General features: G+C 42.5%; 2 protein-coding genes across 8 annotated transcripts in view; one reads left to right on the forward strand and one right to left on the reverse strand.

Moving 5' to 3' along the window:
• The window catches only part of LOC109195563 (tripartite motif-containing protein 16), a 1,176,058-nt gene that overhangs the window by 138,712 nt on the left and 1,018,719 nt on the right, over window positions 1-18,627 (forward strand). The window lies entirely within an intron of this gene.
• The window catches only part of LOC100692302 (disco-interacting protein 2 homolog C), a 217,627-nt gene that overhangs the window by 13,014 nt on the left and 185,986 nt on the right, over window positions 1-18,627 (reverse strand). For 6 of the 7 annotated variants that reach the window (XM_019347723.2, XM_013265983.3, XM_019347718.2 and 3 more), the window contains 9 exons: window positions 18,235-18,344; window positions 8,657-8,737; window positions 7,847-7,970; window positions 5,921-6,042; window positions 4,903-5,014; window positions 4,619-4,728; window positions 1,697-1,827; window positions 1,284-1,452; window positions 1,016-1,186 (listed from right to left, as the gene is read on the reverse strand). In XM_019347723.2, the coding sequence (XP_019203268.1) occupies window positions 1,016-1,186; window positions 1,284-1,452; window positions 1,697-1,827; window positions 4,619-4,728; window positions 4,903-5,014; window positions 5,921-6,042; window positions 7,847-7,970; window positions 8,657-8,737; window positions 18,235-18,344 (1,130 nt within the window). The remainder of the gene's footprint in view (window positions 1-1,015; window positions 1,187-1,283; window positions 1,453-1,696; window positions 1,828-4,618; window positions 4,729-4,902; window positions 5,015-5,920; window positions 6,043-7,846; window positions 7,971-8,656; window positions 8,738-18,234; window positions 18,345-18,627) is intronic. The other variant, XM_019347719.2, reaches the window with a different exon arrangement.

Raw genomic sequence — 18,627 nt, forward strand, 5'->3', positions numbered from 1 at the left:
TTCTTTTTCAAATTTCCAAGTGCATGCAGCCGTTGCATAGATCCTAGACACGTGAAAAACAGGAAAGCTCCACATATGTTCTTTGACAAACCTTCTTTAAGATATCAGCCGTGCTTTGTACCACAGTGCCTGAAATGTGACGCACGTCTGCTGGTTTACTTCAGCTGGACTCATACAAACACTTATTTTCTGTACTGTTATGGTCACTGTTGCTTGGAGCCCTTTGTTGTCATCAAACAGTTCAACATTTCTCCTACTCCAGACTCTCAAGGTGTAACACATCAAGACCGTCGTCTGCACTTATGATGGACTGACAGTGACGACCATCTGCTCAGCCGGATAACGGACGAGATCCTTCTTATAGCTCATGGATTAAAGTAGACGAGCAGATATAACCACAGCCTCGGTTTGATGTGATTTATCTGCTATTAAGTTGAATTTCCCTCGTGTTCATCTGAGTATGACAGAGTTAATGTCGTTGGAGCAGATATTTGGTTGGTTTCCACCCAGTTTCACACTTTTCTACTTAATGCATAATAATTTCTGATGTAGGGATCAGAGAACTGTGGTTAATGGCTTAAACGCAAGAATACCCTTGTATCATTAAATATGAAAGGATAAATTCTCTGATACCCACAACTCTGCAAAATCTCAGGCTGATATGTGAAAATACTAAAGTTTGATCTGCACATACTGCACTCATGTGATGAAGGTGATGTAAATGTTCCTTTCTCAGTTACAAACTTCTAACATTGGAGTTTTCACATGTTTGAGTCCTCGTTTGTATCAGATCTTAGTTTTTGTTAATGAGCAACTTGTTTCACATGTACCTAAACTGCAGACGCCACAGTGAGGGTTTAAGGTGCTTTCTGAATTCTTTCTTGAGGTCAAAATACCAAATATCGAGCACAACAGGTGATAACAACCCTGTCCTAGAAAAAAAAAACAGCTAGGTTTTTAAACGTGACCCCAAGAAATGCTCGAAGGCAAAGCAGAAGCAGAAAGTCGGACAGACCTGCAGGCAGATTGCCAGGTTGACCCTGCAGCCGAAGGAGGTGCTGACGGCTCGGGGGTGGAGTCCCAGGTCCTTGAAGAGTTTGGAGAAGGACTGCGTCAGGGCTATCCTGGGACGCTCCTCTGCTACAACCACGCAGGTCCTCACGCGAGACAAGTCCAGCCCTCGAGCCTGATGGGACAGAAAGGATTTCACCGAGTCAGAAGGTTTGTCGGTCGCTAAATTCAACCAAGGTTTCCGTGAGACAGAGCCGCCCGCCACGCTTTACCTTCAGCGAGTCCGTCTGCAGGCCGAGGCCTTTGGTGCAGAGCTCCATGACGCTGTAGGAGCAGAAGGTGTCGCGAACTTTGTACTGACTGACGGCTGACAGCCAGAGAGCCGGGTTCACTTCCAGCTCGGACGGAGGGATCAGGATGGACTGGTGACCTGAGTACACACTGCAGAGAGGAGAGCGTTGAGTACGGCGAGACTGCACATGATTAAAGATCTACAAACATGTCAGTAATGAATACAAAGGAAAACACAAACTAGTGATTATTTATTATACTGAAACATAAAGAGCAGAGAAAACAGAAACAACTTGGTCACATAAAAACCTCAAACAGGAACATTTAGAAAGTAAGACATGCTAAAAACTTCAATTTTAGCTCAAAATAAGAACTAAGAACTCAGATTCCCGACCTGCAAAGGCACCAGAGGACAAAGCCCAGGCCGCAGTACGGGTCCAAGCAGATGGCGACCTCTCTGGACGGGTAAAGCTCACACTGCAGCTTGATGGAGCGGCAGAAGGCACTGGTGGCTGTGTGAGACATCTGCAGGAGATGGACAAAGAAAATCTCATATTAAAATCTAGAGCATGGATTTCTTCTTCTTCTTATTGGTGCAGTTTTTACTAAAAAAAAAATGTGAATGTAGGCTTGAAAACTCTGTGCTGTATATTTGTTTCAGTCAGTGGAGACCTGTGGAGATCATCTCTGTGCTGCTGGGATGTTTTTCAAGCAAAACTGAGAATCAGCTGTGGTTTTTTTCAGCTTGGTGCAAAGAAAATCCAAAGGATGAGGTCACACCTCTTTGACTGGTTGAGATAAAAATGATTCATGAACTAAAAGTGAATTAATTAGCATAACAACAGTCTGGAGGCTGCAGTGGCCACGTGAACTGGCGGTCTTGTTTGCGCCCATTGTGTTTCGGCACCAGTTGCATTGTTAATATCCCGGCTTTGACTGATTTGCTCATTAAGCACAGTGGTTAAACATAATGGACGGGCAATTTAGCAGCACACGAGAAAATACGCTGGCATTGTTTCCTCCTGTCCTGCTTTTCCTCTTTTTGTCATTCTGATTAGTGTGTTTTTCTCAAAGAATTCATTAATGAGGCTTTTGTATGTGTGTGTGTGTGTGTGTGTGTGTGTGTGTGTTACATGCACTCACAGCTGGTGTGAACAGTGTGAGAATTAGCATTTTGTGGCAAACTGAGCACAAAACAACGAGCAGAAGTGACACAAAGACACGTGAGATCGCACCATGTGAAGCTGTGTGAAAGTAAGAAGTGGAGATTTGGTTTTAGGTAGAAAGGTTGGTGGTTTGATGCCTGGCTCCTCTAGTCTGCATGACCAAGTGTCCTTGGGCAAACTAATAAAGTTGTGTAAGTTGTGTCCAAAAATATAGCTGCAGCAGTGTCAATCATTACTTCAGCTGTGTTGATGATTTGGAGAGAATCAAGCTTACCTCCACCATGGAGGTCAGTAGGATTTATTACCTTTTGGAGATAATCAGGATCTGGATGCATAAATTTCTGAGTTCTTTTCCACAGCAAGGAAATATCCTCACAAACATGTATCAATAGATAGACACGTTCCTTGCCTCGCCTCTGGTGTAGCGATTGACAGAATTAGATCCCAGACACGAGCAGCAGGAGTGAGCTTCCTCTGAAGGCTGTCTGGACTCTTAGAGACGGGTGAGGAGCTCAGGCTACGTCTACACTAGCCCGGATAGATTTGAAAATGGCGTTTTCTTCTAAAAACGTTCCGCGTCCACACTTGTATTACAAAGTTGCAAAAGCGTGTGAGAATTAAAGAAATTAAAGAAAAGCTATGTGGAGCATGTACAGACTGATATTAATCTTTAATAGGGCTGTCAAAATTGAGAGCAAACAAAACAACTGCTGTATAATGCCCCCGCTATCTTAGTTTAATTGGTCACATGACTGCATCGCATGACTAAAATGCATCGTCGTTTCCGAAAGCCTGCGGTTACGTGGTCCACACTGTGACGCGAAAACGGCGTTTTCAAATGTATCCGCTTTGGAGAGCGTTTTCAAAACGCTGCGTTTTCCTTGATCAAAAACGCCGTCCCTGGGTGGACGGAAGGCCAAAACGGCGTTTTCAAATGAAAACGTATTAGTGTGGACATGGCCTCAGTCACTTGGGAGGGACTGAGAGCGCAGCTGTTACTCCCCCACATCGAGAGAAGCTGCTTGAGGAGGGTTCAGACCTCTGATTAGGATCCCTCCTGCGTGAACTGTTTCAGGCATGTCCCGCTAGCAGGAGTCCTCGGGGCGGACCCAGGACAAGCTGGAGAGGTTTATATTTCTCAGCTGGGACTGTGGATGTTATCTGGACTATCTTATCAGGAATAGCTGTCTAATTAAATGATTCTGTTAGTTTGTGACATTTTCAGATATTTTTTTTCCATCAGCAAAACTTTAGGAGATGAAAAGTTTACAAGATAACTTCTTGTACAGCTTTTGCTTCTTTCGATTTTATGGAAAGAGATTTTTAAGTTTACGTCCTCTCTCTCTCTCTGTGAGCATCCGCAGGCAGATTAGAGACCAGACAGGAAAATGACTTCACTTTCACTCAGACGCACACCAGATAAAACAGCAGCAATGAGCTGAGCACAGGATGGAGGTTTGTTTTACTGCAGTGAATCAATAATCACTTTAATCTTTAAAATGTCACCACCATCTATCTGCTGCCCTCAAACAGACTTCCAGGCTCCACTGCACAAAAACACGGCAGCACTTCCTCCTGTTTTAAGTTTTTCTTCAGCACCACACGAATAATAACCGAGTAAAAATCTCTTCTTGACAGAAGAAGAGTTTCAAAATAAAGGTCTCTGTTTTGACGCTCATCTCATGGCCCCGCCCCTCCCTGAGCCTGGTTCTGCTGGAGGTTTCTTCCTGTTAAAAGGGAGTTTTTCCTTCCCACTGTCGCCAAAGCACTTGCTCATAAGGGGGTCGTATTATTGTAGAGTCTTTACCGTACAATATAAAGTGCCTTTAAGCAACTGCTGTTGTGATTTGGTGCTTTATATATAAAACTGAATTAAACTGAACTGAACTGAAGTTGTTTTCTTCACTGCAGTAACACGATCAGCCCTTCATGCTCTGTAAGAGACTGTTTATCTGGACCTCTGCTCAACATCTGTCCACTTTATCCTGACCTCCTCCTGCAACCAGTTTTACTGTCGGCCATGTCTGCTGGGAATAACTGGAGCTATGCTGCTAATGTGGATAAACAGCATTAAATATGCTCATCACCAAGCTGTACGTTGGTGTAGTGTGTGTGCGTGTCCAAGCACGAGTGTGTGAGTGTGTGTTTACTTTGACTCCAGCGAGCATGCCGGTGGTGGAGACACTGAAGTCCAGGTAGGCCAGGGTGTCGGGGTTGGACGGTTTATACAGCAGAGGAGGTTTCTTCTTTGGCAAATCGTCTAAAGGAAACAATCAGTTTTATCACGTCAGAGCTGATTAATTATAAAATAAACAGCTTAGTGTTAGTTTTATTACTCAGTTACTGTTTTTGTTTTTTTATATTCCCATAGATCACCTGTTCATTAACCAAACTGTGTTTAACAGGCTACCCTCAAAATAAACACATCGCCCACCTGTGTCCATGACAGGAGGCCAGGTCCGGACATCCACGGCCGCCGAGGCTTCTTTGGACCTCAGCAGTTTAGAGATGACCTGCGTGGTCATCACGCACACCGACCGGCTCACCTGCACGATTCAGTGAGCACAGATCATTCATAAAAAACAGATGGGAAACAGATCAGCAGTAAGTGAACGACTCCAACAGTGTGGAGAAATAATCGCTCCGAATAAGAGCTGCAGCTCCTCAGCTCAGCTTCACCTCCTGTTATTCACACCGATTCATCTGTTCACTTTTTTTAGCTGGTTTAATAATAATAATCCTATTATAATGATCACAGTGTATGTATGCATGTCTGTCCCCTAACTCCTCCTAAACATGTCATTCAATCTGGATGAAACCTGGAATATAAACTGCCAAAGGTGCCAGGATTATCAGCTGTTGGGAATCATTTTTATAACACTCAAATTAAACACATTAAGTCTACGTTACAACTTTCAAGTTCTGTCTGTCCCGCCTGTCTGTCCTGGGCTTTTCACAGTAAAACAGCAGCTTTCCCAGAATTTTATGTTTTTAAGGTCCTAAAATTCTGGAGTGAGAATCTCAGGAATGAATATAGTAAATATTAAAAGTTTTCAGTTTGAAGTTATTGTGACTACGTCATCTAAGAAATCAATATCTTTTATATTTACAGACACAGAAAAGTAGATTTGTAGGTAATTTGGCCTTTACTTAAATGAACAACTGTGTATTTCTTTTATCATTTTAAACCCTCGCCTACATCCACGTGTCAGGTTTTCTTAGAAATTCCTGCATCTGCTAAGAATAAACTATGTAAGCTGTAAAAATATTTTCATTAATTTTTAAATTAAGAAAAAAATGTTTAGAAAGTTTCTTTTCCCTCACGTAACCGCTGCGAAAACAGGAAGTGAGGTGAAGAGGGGGCGGTGACTTGCACCTACATGATCATTCATGTTTTTTTCATACACTTTAAACACAGAGTAGTGATGGCAGGCGTCACAGTGTTGGTTTACCTCCACGATCATCTTGACGGTGGGCAGCGTGGTGGCGATGTTTTGCGGGTGAGGCGGCCGCACCGTGATTGGCACACAGCCGGCATAAAGGCAGCCATAAAACGCCACGATGAGGTCGATTCCTGGGAGATGAGAGAAGAAATAAGAGGGGATGAATTGGAAGAGAAAGGAGAGTTGGGAGAAAGAGAGCGGAGAATTTGGAAAACATAAATAAGTTCCAGGTATTGAGGATGCCGTATACTGAGCGATGGACCCTCTGGGCCGTTAACTGAATGCAGCTTTAAGAAAATCTGCTTGTGTCGGGTTGTTTTTCCTGCACGGCTGCGTCTGTCCTACTGTGATGGACACGACGCTCCGTGTCTCAGAGGGTAATTACACTTCCTGCGTCCTCCTTGTTTTTCCCCGCGGCGCTCTCTTCGATCTAACCGAACTCACTGAACGTGTTTACCGCGTCCTTCATTCCTCATTTTAAAACATCCCAAGTTTGTCCTTGTTAAACGTCAACAATTTAAAATCGTTAAAAAAGTCACATTTAACCCATTTTAGTACAAATCATTCTGTAGAAACTTCATCCATCCTTTCATTTCTTTTGCTTATAAAGGGCAGTCACTGAAATTATAATAAGGTTATATACTCAAACACTTTATATGTTTATTGTCATAATTACAATGACGGTTTTTCGCCCGATGCCCAAATAATTATTATTTCCCATCGTCCCAAAGAAGCACTGTGGAAGTGTAACTTCGGCTTGTGGGTAAATCAAACACGGATCATTTTCACATTTTTTTCAATTAATAAAAAACGAGCACTGCTATATCTCGCCCTATGACAGCTGGGATAGGCTCCAGCGCCCCCCACGACCCTGAAAAGGATAAGCGGAAGCGAATGGATGGATGGATGGATGGATGGATGCTATATTAGTGAATGAGTAATAATAATTGTAAGATATGATGCATACAGCCGAAGAGGCACAAGGGCCATTTTTATGCATAAAGTCTGTTTATTTTAATACTTTCTGAACATTTTTCAGACTGTTTAAAAACTTCTACTTATTTTTTTCAATGCACAACTTTTAGCATCAGATAATTTTACAGAATGAACGCTTAAATTTTTTGTACTTAAGGAAATGAATGCTGGTTACAGCCTGTGTGGTGTTATGTGTGTCCTGTAATTGCATTTAAAATAATTTTCATTTATTCATCTGCACTCTGTGTTTTTTGAACTTCAGTTAAACAGAAGGGAAGAAAAAATGCATTCAAATGAAAGAAGGTTTGATTTTAAAACAAATAGATGCTCATTTAAAATCATTAAAAAAAGATTCCAAATGACAATTTCTGTTATAAAATAAATATTAATAAACATTAATATAAGCACTGGTCTAAATTATTCTTTTTGCCATTTTTGTCTTTTATGATTTGTAATTTTTAAATGTTTTTAATTAAAAAAAACATTTTGTAGATTCAGTTTGCTGTTTTGGACCAATCAGCAATCACAGCAATAAAAAGACAAAAAGAATAAAAAGGACATCCTGTACGGCTGAAAGTTTAAATTCAATGAATATTACAACTGTAGTTCAAAGATTCAAAAACTAAAATGATTAATGTGCAGCCTTCAGTTCTCTGAAACCGTTTCCTAAGTCTGTCTGCATCGATTTGTTCATTTACCCAAAATATTCGTCACAGAGGGTCGGGGCTCATATTGCTCCCGTTATGTAACAATAGCTGAGTCTGTGTCTGGCTCCGAATCCAGGTACATCTGTCCATGTAGTACATGAATGTTAATCAGGACACTTTTCCAAGCTTTTTATTTCCTGGTTCAGATCAGCTTTTATTTTGAAAATTTTAGGGATTTCGGTAAATCTATGACATCCAGCAGTGTCACCGCAGAGACACGAGTACAGGAAGCTGACCTGCTGTCGGTGTTTACCTGGAGGGTAGACCAGTGCAACGTGGTCTCCATCCTGCAGGTGGCCCCGTTCAGCCAGCATGGCGGCGATCTTCTCTGCTCTCTTGTGCAGCTGAACACAAGTCAGAGAGCTGGCTATCGTGCCCTGGGGGAGGACACACACACACACACACACACGCACACACGCACACAGAAGATTGACACATTCAATCAGCAGCATGCATCAGTAAATGTCATGTCACATTTTCCGTTGCAGCATCTCAGCGGTGAACAGCTGTAAACAAACCAGCGGATCATATTGCCATTATGCAAACTAACAGTGGTGAACACCTCCCAGCCCGGATTCCTTTTCTTCAGCCAACACAGAGCAGAAAGAAAGACCTGCATCTTCTTTTCATTTCTGCCTCCCTTTAAAAGCACACGCACTGATTCAAACAGCCCAACTGATTCTTTTTAAAGCTCCTTCCCATGTAATACATATACTTTACCTATATGTCAGCTCCTTGAGTCATGTTCTAGATTATTTAGGAGTTATTATTTAGGACTTTAAAGCAAACCTGTGAGGCAAAGAACAGATTAATGTAGATTTAATATTTTAAAGTTTTAAAATATTATTATTTAAAGAAACTATTGAACTGTGTCTGCCAAGATTAAGGAGGATAAGCCTTTGCTGAACATCCCTGCTGACCTTATTATACTAATTTTTGGTAAGATATTAAAAACTATTAAATCAATATCATCTCGTACACTGTGTGTGTGTGTGTGTGTGTGTGTGTGTGTGTGTGTGTGTGTGTGTGTGTGTGTGTGTGTGTGTGTACTGTGAGGACTCACCCTGGAGTTGAGGAGTGTGTACAGGACGTGGTCTGGAGTGGTCTGGGCTCTCCACTGTAACACCTCAGACAGGAAGAGGAACTAAAAGACACAAGCAGTAAAAAGAGTGAGATTATAAATTGTAACCATAAATAATAACCATGAAATATCCAGCAGAGCAGCACTCGACGTTCTTTCAGAATTTTCAATCTAAGAAATGGATTGAAGTGTCAGCTCCGGTTCCACTTCATTGGTTTTAATCACGTTACGACCAGTCATTTGCTTAACGAACACAAACGCATTCACACGTGTCGTGTCACAACAAAAACAGCGTACGCTCAGATCATTTGTGCTGAAGGTGACCGGGGTCGGGCTGCTGGCGTGCTGGATGCTGGCAGAAGTATCGGAGCTGTTGCTGCAGCAGAGAACCACCTCTGATGGTTCTTGGTGGAAACGACTGGACAGAGATGCTGGGATGGCAGGGATGGAAGCACCCGGGTCTCGCAGCTGTTTCAGTTCATTTCAAGTAAATGTTATTTACACAGTGCCAAATCCCAACAACAGTGTGAAGGTGCAGACCTACAATATTAGAGGGAAAACTAATCACACAATCCTCTACTAGCAAGCACCTGGCAACAGCAGGAAGGAAAACCTCCACATGGCCTGTCCTCAGTCCCAATACGCCCCCTACTGAACATGTGTGGTACTTACTTCATCAGAGACAGCCAAACTAATGACCACTGCATAACTGTGAGTTGCATTTATTCAGGAATGGAGAGCAGCTCCGGAACAACAGATGCCATGTGCAACACAACATGCCATGTGCAGTCCAGGTTTAGACAGACGGCTGCTTGCATCACTTGTATTAAACATCTGGCATGCACATATATTATAGTGTCAGGCTATCAGGTCATTACATATGTTTAAAGTCTGGCAAATGCATGTTTTTTTATTAATAGAAACTCACTGCATGTCTTTTTTAAGACAATATTTCATTTACTAGCAACTCTGAATGCACCCCAGTCAGACCTGCAGCTCGAAGGACCGATGCTTTAAAAATGCAACAGAATTCAAAAGGTTTTTGACTCAAGTTGAGTGAACGTACATTGATATATACATAAAGTCAGCTGCAAAACCGTCTAAATCTCAGCTCATGAACAGGTTGAAATTTAGACTCGAACATTTTAAAATGTGCATGAAGATGCCCGTGAATAAAACGGGAGATTGGAGGAACTTTTCTCAGTTATCACCACCAGTAAATTCTTTAAATGGCAGCATTTTTACAGCTGAAGTATCACCACAGTTTATCACGCGAGCATGATTTCTTAGAAACGAGCCCTGTGACGCGACTCATTTTGGCAACCAATAATGGCAAAAACTCTGCGCCCAATATGTTTTACAGCGTTGGAGCTCTGCTGAGACGCAGACCGAATGCTGATGAAGTATCCTGATAAAATGAGATCTTGGCAGCTCAGTGACTCGACAGCGTGCGGGGAAATTAAGGTGATGCACTTAATTTGTCAGAGAAATAAGGAGGAAGGAGAGCGATGTTGGTGGAAAGGCAACAGATCTTCATTCTTCACAAAAACAGAGACAAAAAGCGAGCGTGATGGAAATTAGAGCTGGGAGGAGAGAACGCATCGAGACAGGGCGAGCTTGTTTCTGGGCTCATGAATTTTTCAAGATTTGCTGCTGGAGTGAAAGTCATGCCTGTTGAGCTTTGCTCTGCCAGAGAACATCATTTTATATGTGTGTGTGTCTGTGTGTGTGTGTTCATGCTGCCAGACGCTTTGGTGACAGATGAGAATTTGGCTTTCAGACTCTTAATCCTTCGACCGTAAAACAAATGAACCTCTGCACCGCACCGTGTCCGTCACATCTGGGAAGAGGCCGGGTGCGCTTGATTTGTACTGCAAATTTCACCGACTGGGACCAGCTACACAACACTGAATTACACTCCTACAGAAGCTTTAACACTATGTGAACTGTTGCTCCTGCAGCTGCAGAAGAGGAGATGAGGTTTTTCTCATCGATAGAGCCAACAGAGGTTTGAACATTGACACTTTTTCAGCTGTGGGGAAAGAATAATGCACACACTGAAATAAAGGAGAAGCATTCTGGTCAGATTTCAGACACACTGAGATCCAAATCCCAGATGAGCCCCACTTTGTTCACACCTGAATACAAAATAGATCAGCCACATCTGATATTTATTAGGACCAGTGAATTAAAAATAACACACACTTTGCTCTCTGAAGACTCTAATGAGGAACCTGCTGTCTCAGAGAGAGAGCGACAGTTGGAGGAAGACATTTTTTTTAAAGCCTAATCAGGTGCTGATTGGAGCAGATGATTATTGACTGAAACTAACCAGAGCAGACAATCCAGAGGATCTAACAGCTACTAACCTGCTGCACAGGCTGTCTGTTTACCTTCATGTAGCCACAGGATCTCTTCCACCTTTCTGCTTAGCAAATTAGGATAATCATTGCAAAGTCTGAATAATCTTTAATTATAACTTCAAAGCTGTGCGCCACCTCAATGAAAAGCACTTTATTATATCGGTGTAATTAAGCCATTTTTAATAATGCCAGCAACGTTTATGATAGCAACAAAGTTTTTAAAAATGTAATAATTAGTAGCAAAACTTTAGAATGTGGTAACAATGAGTTCTGTCTCAGCCCCCCCCCATCATCCATATGTGACTGAGACAGGACTCATTGTTACCACATTCTCATATCATCCCTGAACCTGGCACAAGACACGTTAACACCCCACTCACACAATGTACATTCTCAGATTTTGAAATGTAAATTTCCAGATTTAATTTATATAACGTATATCATTCACTCACTGTATATAATGTTCTCTCTTGTTGCACAGTCGAGGAGCGTATCAGGACACATTTCACTGTAACTATGCACGTGACAAATAAAGAATCCTGAATCTTGAAGTTGACAAATACAAATGTTTCAAATTTGAATCACCATCTTAACAGTTATGATGACCACAGACAAAATTGAATATTTTAACTGATGATTTTTGCATCCAGCCACTGTTTCCTGATTATTATAGTCCAAAAACAAATAAATAATAAAATCCTGATAACAGTTATTCGTCCATCAATTCTCCTCTGCTTGGCCAATTCCGGGAGGTGGAGCCTCTCCCACCTGCTACAGGGCGAGAGGTGTGGTGTTTTCAGTCTGTCACAGGGCTAACACAGAGACCATTCACACTCACATTCACACCTATGGCCATTTTAGAATCACCAGTTAACCTAACCCCACTAACTGCATGTCTTTTGACTGTGGGAGGAAGCCGGAGTACCCGGAGGGACACAGGGAGAACACGCAAACCACACGGAAAGCCCAGATGTGCATCAAACCCAGTGCCCATGTGCTGCCCATCTATTAGAATATCTATAGAATCTATAGATATATGAAAAAATAGCAACAGTGCTATCAACTAACAGGTGTTCACTTTGAGTTCAGGTTTGGTCTCCACCGACTCCTGAAGGCGTCTGTCCTCTGATAAACCTCAGACATAAACCTCAGTGGGTTTATCTCAGCGTGTCTGCTCGAGCAGAGGTTGTTAAAGTAAATCTGCAGACATAAATATTCACTGCATGATGAATCCTTTTGAATAACAGTAAAATGTTTCCCATTTGTGAAAGTAAAATCCATGTGTGTGATTAATGCTGCTTTCTTGTGGGTTTTAATGTAAGCTGCGAGCAGATTAATGCCTCACTTATCAAAACTGTTAATTTAAATGACTCTTCAAACACTGCGGTACAACCCACAGCGTTCTCCTGCTGAAACCATCGCTCAGCTCCAAGTTTCCAGTTTCGATGTTATAACTCTCGGAGTCTGGCTGACGAAAGATGGCGTCATCTGCTCGCCACCAGCTTCACGCATGGCAAACCTCGGGGGGGTGCAAAGATTTAAAGGAGGTCTCTCTGCTCTGATGAAAACATCACTCAGCTGCTTGTGGGCTCAGCTCTGAGCTTTCATAAAACTTTCATAACGGCAAATTAGAGTTTGCTTCCGTTCCAGCTCCCTCATACGTTACCATCTGCTGCGTGGTGAAATGTCCTAAACACCTTGCAGCTCCGTGGCTGCACATGCACTAACGAGGGGGATCCAAACGTTTGCTTTACACGAGCGGGCTTTGTGCTTAACCTTCAGGAGGAGGGTAAAGTTGTTTGTTGCTGTTTGTAAAAGATGCTTTGGCCCGCAGTTAAACCCGAAGCCTGGAAAAACTGGAACCTGCCTGCAGATAAAGCTCATGTTATCTGTGAGAGAGAGGGCTGGCATGCTAAACAGCGACACAAAGAGCTTCTGTCTGCAGATACAAATCTGGTCTCGTATTGTAGAATTTTATCAGCGTGTGAGCGAGGGTGCTCAATTCTTGGGCTAAAACACCGAGTTGCTCGGTTGTATCTGATGTCATTATCAGAGAGGACAATCGCTTCAATGAAACACGACGCAGCAGCCACCTGGCCGGTATTACATCACCTACATTTGGATAAAGGAAACTGCTAAACCATCTGTTGAACCGCGCCAACTACGAAGCTAGAAAACTGTTTGTACGGTCACGTCGTAGCACTTGGAGTAAAATCTGAAGTGAGATATTACATTTTTCCTCTTTTAGTTATGTTGAGTTTAATGCCAAAGGATCATTTTGAGGTAAAGATGCAAAGACTTTCAGGCAGGATCAAAGCCTCAAACAGCCAAACAACTTTAAAACTTTGGGTTCTGTTATGTAAGATTTTATGAGGCTGTATCTTTGCACATTTACCACCAGCATAGGCATTGCTATAGACCAGGCAGTCAGACAAGGTGTAACTCTGACCACCGAACCCTAAAATCGCAAAACATCAGAGGCATCAGGGGGATGTGGCAGAGAGTTTGATCCACAGAGGCTTCATCCCCCAAATCCACAGGAGCCAAAGGACCTGCTGCCAGTGTCCCAGTCACACAACACAGGACAGAGCCAGCGGTCCCACATCCATTCCCTGAAGGGTAAAAGGTGTTTCACAGCACAGTGGGGACCTACACAATGTTAGGCAGGTGTTTTTAATGATGTGGCTAACCTGTGTACAGTGTATGCACAGCATTCAAAACAAGCCTGTTGTAGTATTAATCTGTTGTCTCCGGCATTTTCAATTCCACTTAAGAGTTATTATGTTTTTTAAAAATCTTTTGGCGTTAGAATGTGGAAATAAAAGTTCCTTTTTGGATATTTCTGCATTCTGGTGACCGTTGCATGTGTGAATGCGACTCTGAAATCAGCATGTGTCACAGATTTTATTCACTTCGATTGTATAAGGTCTACAAAAAGAAGCCTGGGTAATTAGAAATATAGAAATTCTGAGAAAAAAGTCATAATTATGACTTTTTTCTCAGAATTCTTGAACAGAAAAAGAAGACTCCCTCCCCTTTTCCCCCCAGGGGCTCTAATCCTCTCCCGTAAGTTACAGTTTCTTCTTTGTGTTTGTTTGTTTTTTTCGTGCTGCTTTATGGAAACGGCCGTAATGAAACAATAATTTTCCATGAAGTCATGAGACAAGCAGTCAAAACTCCTGCCTGCAGAGGCTGAGCTCATCCCAGTGTGAGCGTTTAGTGCTCAGTCAACCATCTCTGGGCAAATCAACGTTATTAGAAGAGGAATGTGGGACGACACTCGTAGCAAATCACATTTTACTCTCTATGCAGTTACACAGAAAACATTTCAATAAACACAGGAAGTTGGGGTTGTTTTAGCTCATCCATACAGAGGGCCTGGTTTTCAGTGGGATGGACATGGAGGGAGGAAGTGGGGAAAAGTGGAGTGATGGATGAATGAGCAGTTCGGTCGACAAATGTCCCAATAAACACGGTGATGATGAGGCAGTAAACACAGACCCTACATCCTGATCCTTCTTATATTCAGTTAACACTCAGACTCAGAAGTCAGAGCAAAGATGGCGTCACCTGCAGCACGCTTCAGCATTTTCACAGTAAAAACCTGCCTTCAAAACATCAATCAAAGCATTTAGAGCAAATATGTAACCCGTTCCTGGATAATTCTGCAGTCGAGCCGAGCCTCAGTAAACACAGTTTGTGTCCCAGTCTGAGCGGATCATCACTGCTGGGATCATCCCAGTTTCATTTGTCATCACTTTGTGAACTGTCTGATTTTAGCAGAGTTTTCTAAGTGGCAGAACAAAAATCTGAAAACTATTTCAACAATAACACACGGCGTGTTTTCACTCAGTTTTTAAACTGATCGATTTCTGTAGTCAGATTCAAAATATCGTCAGATTGTAGTCGAAGTCTGGGAATTTGGATGTTTTAGGAATATACAGGAAAAGAATGACCCCTGGTGGGTGTTGCTCTGGGGTAATTCGCTGATTTGAGATTAAATATATTTAAATCGTAAAAAGAAAATGAAAAAAAAAAAGGATTTGATTGTTTCGATGTAATTGTTAGTGCACAGTTCCTCAGTATGCAGCAATAACCAACCAAGAACTGAAGGCACTCCTGTTTCTATATCTGTGGGAAAAGCCTCTATGCTTGTGCTCCTGTGTATGGACACCTGTAGTTAGCTTATCTGTGGTCTTCTCGGTTTAACTTGTGCACGCGCCATAATTGCTGTGCAGCAACTGTGCAGTGAAGAAACAAAAAGAAAAGCTTGCGTTTTGAATGTCGGCTTCACTTGTTTCCACCTCGACAGTCGTCGATGGATGCCGTAACCTCTGCATACAGCTGTATCTACACACACTACAGGAGACATCTCATCTGTTTGCCGGCATCCAAACAAACATGCAGCATGTTGAGAGCGAGGCTGAGGCTGCAGCAGCCTCCCAGCGCGCTGCGGTGGAGGTGGTGGTTGTTATTATTTAGGGCCTGTCTCTTTTCATCAGAGTCTACAGAGTGTGCGCTCTCTGCTGCCGGCTGCCTGACTGATGACATTTTCAGCACGAGAGATGAGAGGAAAATCGCTTCTGTCAGTAACGCACATCACCTCCTGCTATTCATCACTCCTAATCTCTCTGTTTCTCTACTGTGTTTAAATCACTCTTCATTTTGTCTCATCTGTGTTTTCTTTTGGTTTCCTTATTTACTTTTGTGCATGCTGCCCGCTTTCTGTTCTTGCATAATGTCGAGATTTTCTGTATGCTTAAACATACCGGGCAAAAAAAGAAGATAAAAAAATCCATGTTTGCATTTTTTTAAGCCCAAAAACTGATAATTCTTCTGTGGATCCACCAGGAATATAAAAATTTGGCTTTTCTTTAAAATACAATAAAATAAACAAGCTAAGTCAACTTAAGCGTGCTGAGTTATACTAAGTAGTTATTCAGTGAGAATGACTAACATGAACTTAATGTCTCTTATGCCAAAGGAAAACAGTTAAATGCAGTTTATATAACCTGAGTGCTTGAAATCAAAGCCAATGGACTTCCTTTTGTTCATGAGGACAGTTCTCCTCTCCTCTAGGAGACCTCTTCAGTTGTTCATGTAGAGCAGGGGTCCCCAATCCCAGTCCACGAGGGCCGGTGTCCCTGCAGGTTTTAGATGTGTGCTGGATCCATCACAGCTGATGTAAATGGCTAAATGACCTCCTCAACATGTCTTGAAGTTCTCCAGAAGCCTGGTAATGAACTAATCATGTGATTCAGGTGTGTTGACCCAGGGTGAGATCTAAAACCTGCAGGACGCCGGCCCTCGTGGACTGGGATTGGGGACCCCTGATGTAGAGTCTCAGGTATTTAACCACAAGTGGGGGTTTCCCTATAAGTGTGGTGCTGATGCTAAAGTTGGAAGGGAAAACTGATTTTGCTCCTTAGCAAGGTTTTTTCTTTCCCCAACTTGCCTGATGAGTCATTTAAAGATTATATTGACACTCTGGATGTCTACAGCTCTATGAAACACTATCAGAGTTGTGTTTTTACTGTAATACCTGTACTAATTTTCCTAAATCTTGCCCTCTGTACAGTAATTTAAAATATTTTAAAATATTGTTCACCACTTTTAAATGTATCCATAAATTGGTCCCTCCCTACCTGTGCGACTGACTCCACGCTGCTACTTCCACTCGCCCCCCTTAGGTCAACATCTGCTGCTCACCGCCCCGTCTCACCACTATGGGGAACAGAGCTCTCAGCCGCTCTGCTAGCCGGCTCAGAAATTCACTTCTGATATAAGGAATACAGGCTCTCCTCCCTTATCCAAGTCAAACCTCAAAACCCATCTCTTTAAACCAGCTTTTAATGAATTACTGTCTAATGCTGCTTTAAAAAAAAAAAAAAATCCTTTTTACTGTTTGTCTTTTATGCTTCGTACGGTGATCTTGGCTTTTAGAAAGATGCCCACAAATAAAATGTATTATTAGTATTACTATTAATAATAATTAAGACTTAAACTAACAAACACTAAATAAGACTCACTGTGGAAACTGAGTGGATTGAATTAAAAACAATGGAATAAATAAAACTATCATAACTGCTGGGAATGTGGAAATTCCGACTTCGGATTTAATCTGGAAAGAACCATGAGAGTAGCTGACCAACCCCGTGAGTCATTAAGGATCACATGAGCCAAGGTGTGAATCAGGGTGTTAATTACCCACAGGACCAACAGTGTGAATCCTATGTGACCCCCCACTCCCTCCATGACCTAAAGTGTGTTTGAGTGGGAGCTGAAAGGGCTGGGCAGGGATCTCAGGACTGCACTGTAGTTGGCTGGAAGCTGGTGTCATAACCCGCTGCCTCTGTTCAATAATGGTCATCCACAGTAGAGATAGATGGCCTCCTTTACTTCTAAATTTCTGACTTCTCAGTTCAAGATGTGAACATTAGCATCCTCAGTAGAGCGTCCTTTCTGCTTTAGGTGTGGCTGTGCCAACACAACTCAACAGACACGAGCGCAACGACGCAGAGCCAGCTCAGCCGGGCGAGCCTCAGCCGTACATCTGTGCAGCGTTAAAGGAACGCTGCTTTTATTAACATTTGGGCACCGACCCGGAACATGAACACTCACCGGGAGTTATTCAGCGCTGCAGGAGTCTCAGTAATGGTGGCCAACAACAGCTAAACCTTAACATTTTTGTCAGCTACGCAAACACTGGAAACCACATCGCACAGCCTCAACAAAATAACTGGAATGACTGAAATAACAATCACAACACAAGCAGAGTTAAACATTAATAGTCCCACGGGGCACTGCGAGGCTTTGCCAATGCAAAGTGTTCTGTGCTTCAAAAAACAAGCCATGAATTATTAAAATGAAACAAGTACGCACAAACATACTCCTCAGTCTGCTGGCCGAAGGTAAGGATAACGCAACATAACTCAGTAAACTTCAAAAACTAGCACAACTAAGTTAATTAGACCAATTAAATTAAGCGAGTGTTGTTTACAGTGCTTTACACGGCAGACAAGGACTTCATTAAGGCACCATCAACACTTTCTGTTGAGTGAGTTATTAATGAGAATAAGTCGTAATGGAGTAAGACATGAAATGAAGCCAGATGCCTAATTATGTGTACTTTGTGTGTGTGATGTTTATGATGATGGCGATGATGCAGAAAACCAGCAGACCCCCTCTCACACACACCTTCCTTGCCTGGTCATTGTCTTCGATCTGACCCAGATCCCTGCCGCTGGCCTGAGCGATCCTCTTCCCCGACACCAGATTCCCGACCATCACAGACGCAGGACCGATCTCTGGAGGAGGAGCAGGGAGACGAGACGAGAGCTCGGTATGAACGGAAATGTTGCACTCAGAATCAACCGGCCCATTCAGCAAATACAATACACGGATTCTACATTTTAATCTGATTACAGCCAACGATAGTTAAACAACATTACTGTGCTAAGTGAACATTCATCAGCAGCGTTTTGTTGTTTAGATGCAGCTGAACCGTCCCCGACACCCTGACCTGATGAGAACGGAGAACTAAAGATCGAAAATGTTTTAAATGCAAAAATATGGATTGAATTGTCACAG

The sequence above is a fragment of the Oreochromis niloticus genome, linkage group LG18, assembly GCF_001858045.2.
Source record: "Oreochromis niloticus isolate F11D_XX linkage group LG18, O_niloticus_UMD_NMBU, whole genome shotgun sequence".
In the NCBI taxonomy this organism is placed as follows: Eukaryota; Metazoa; Chordata; class Actinopteri; order Cichliformes; family Cichlidae; genus Oreochromis; species Oreochromis niloticus.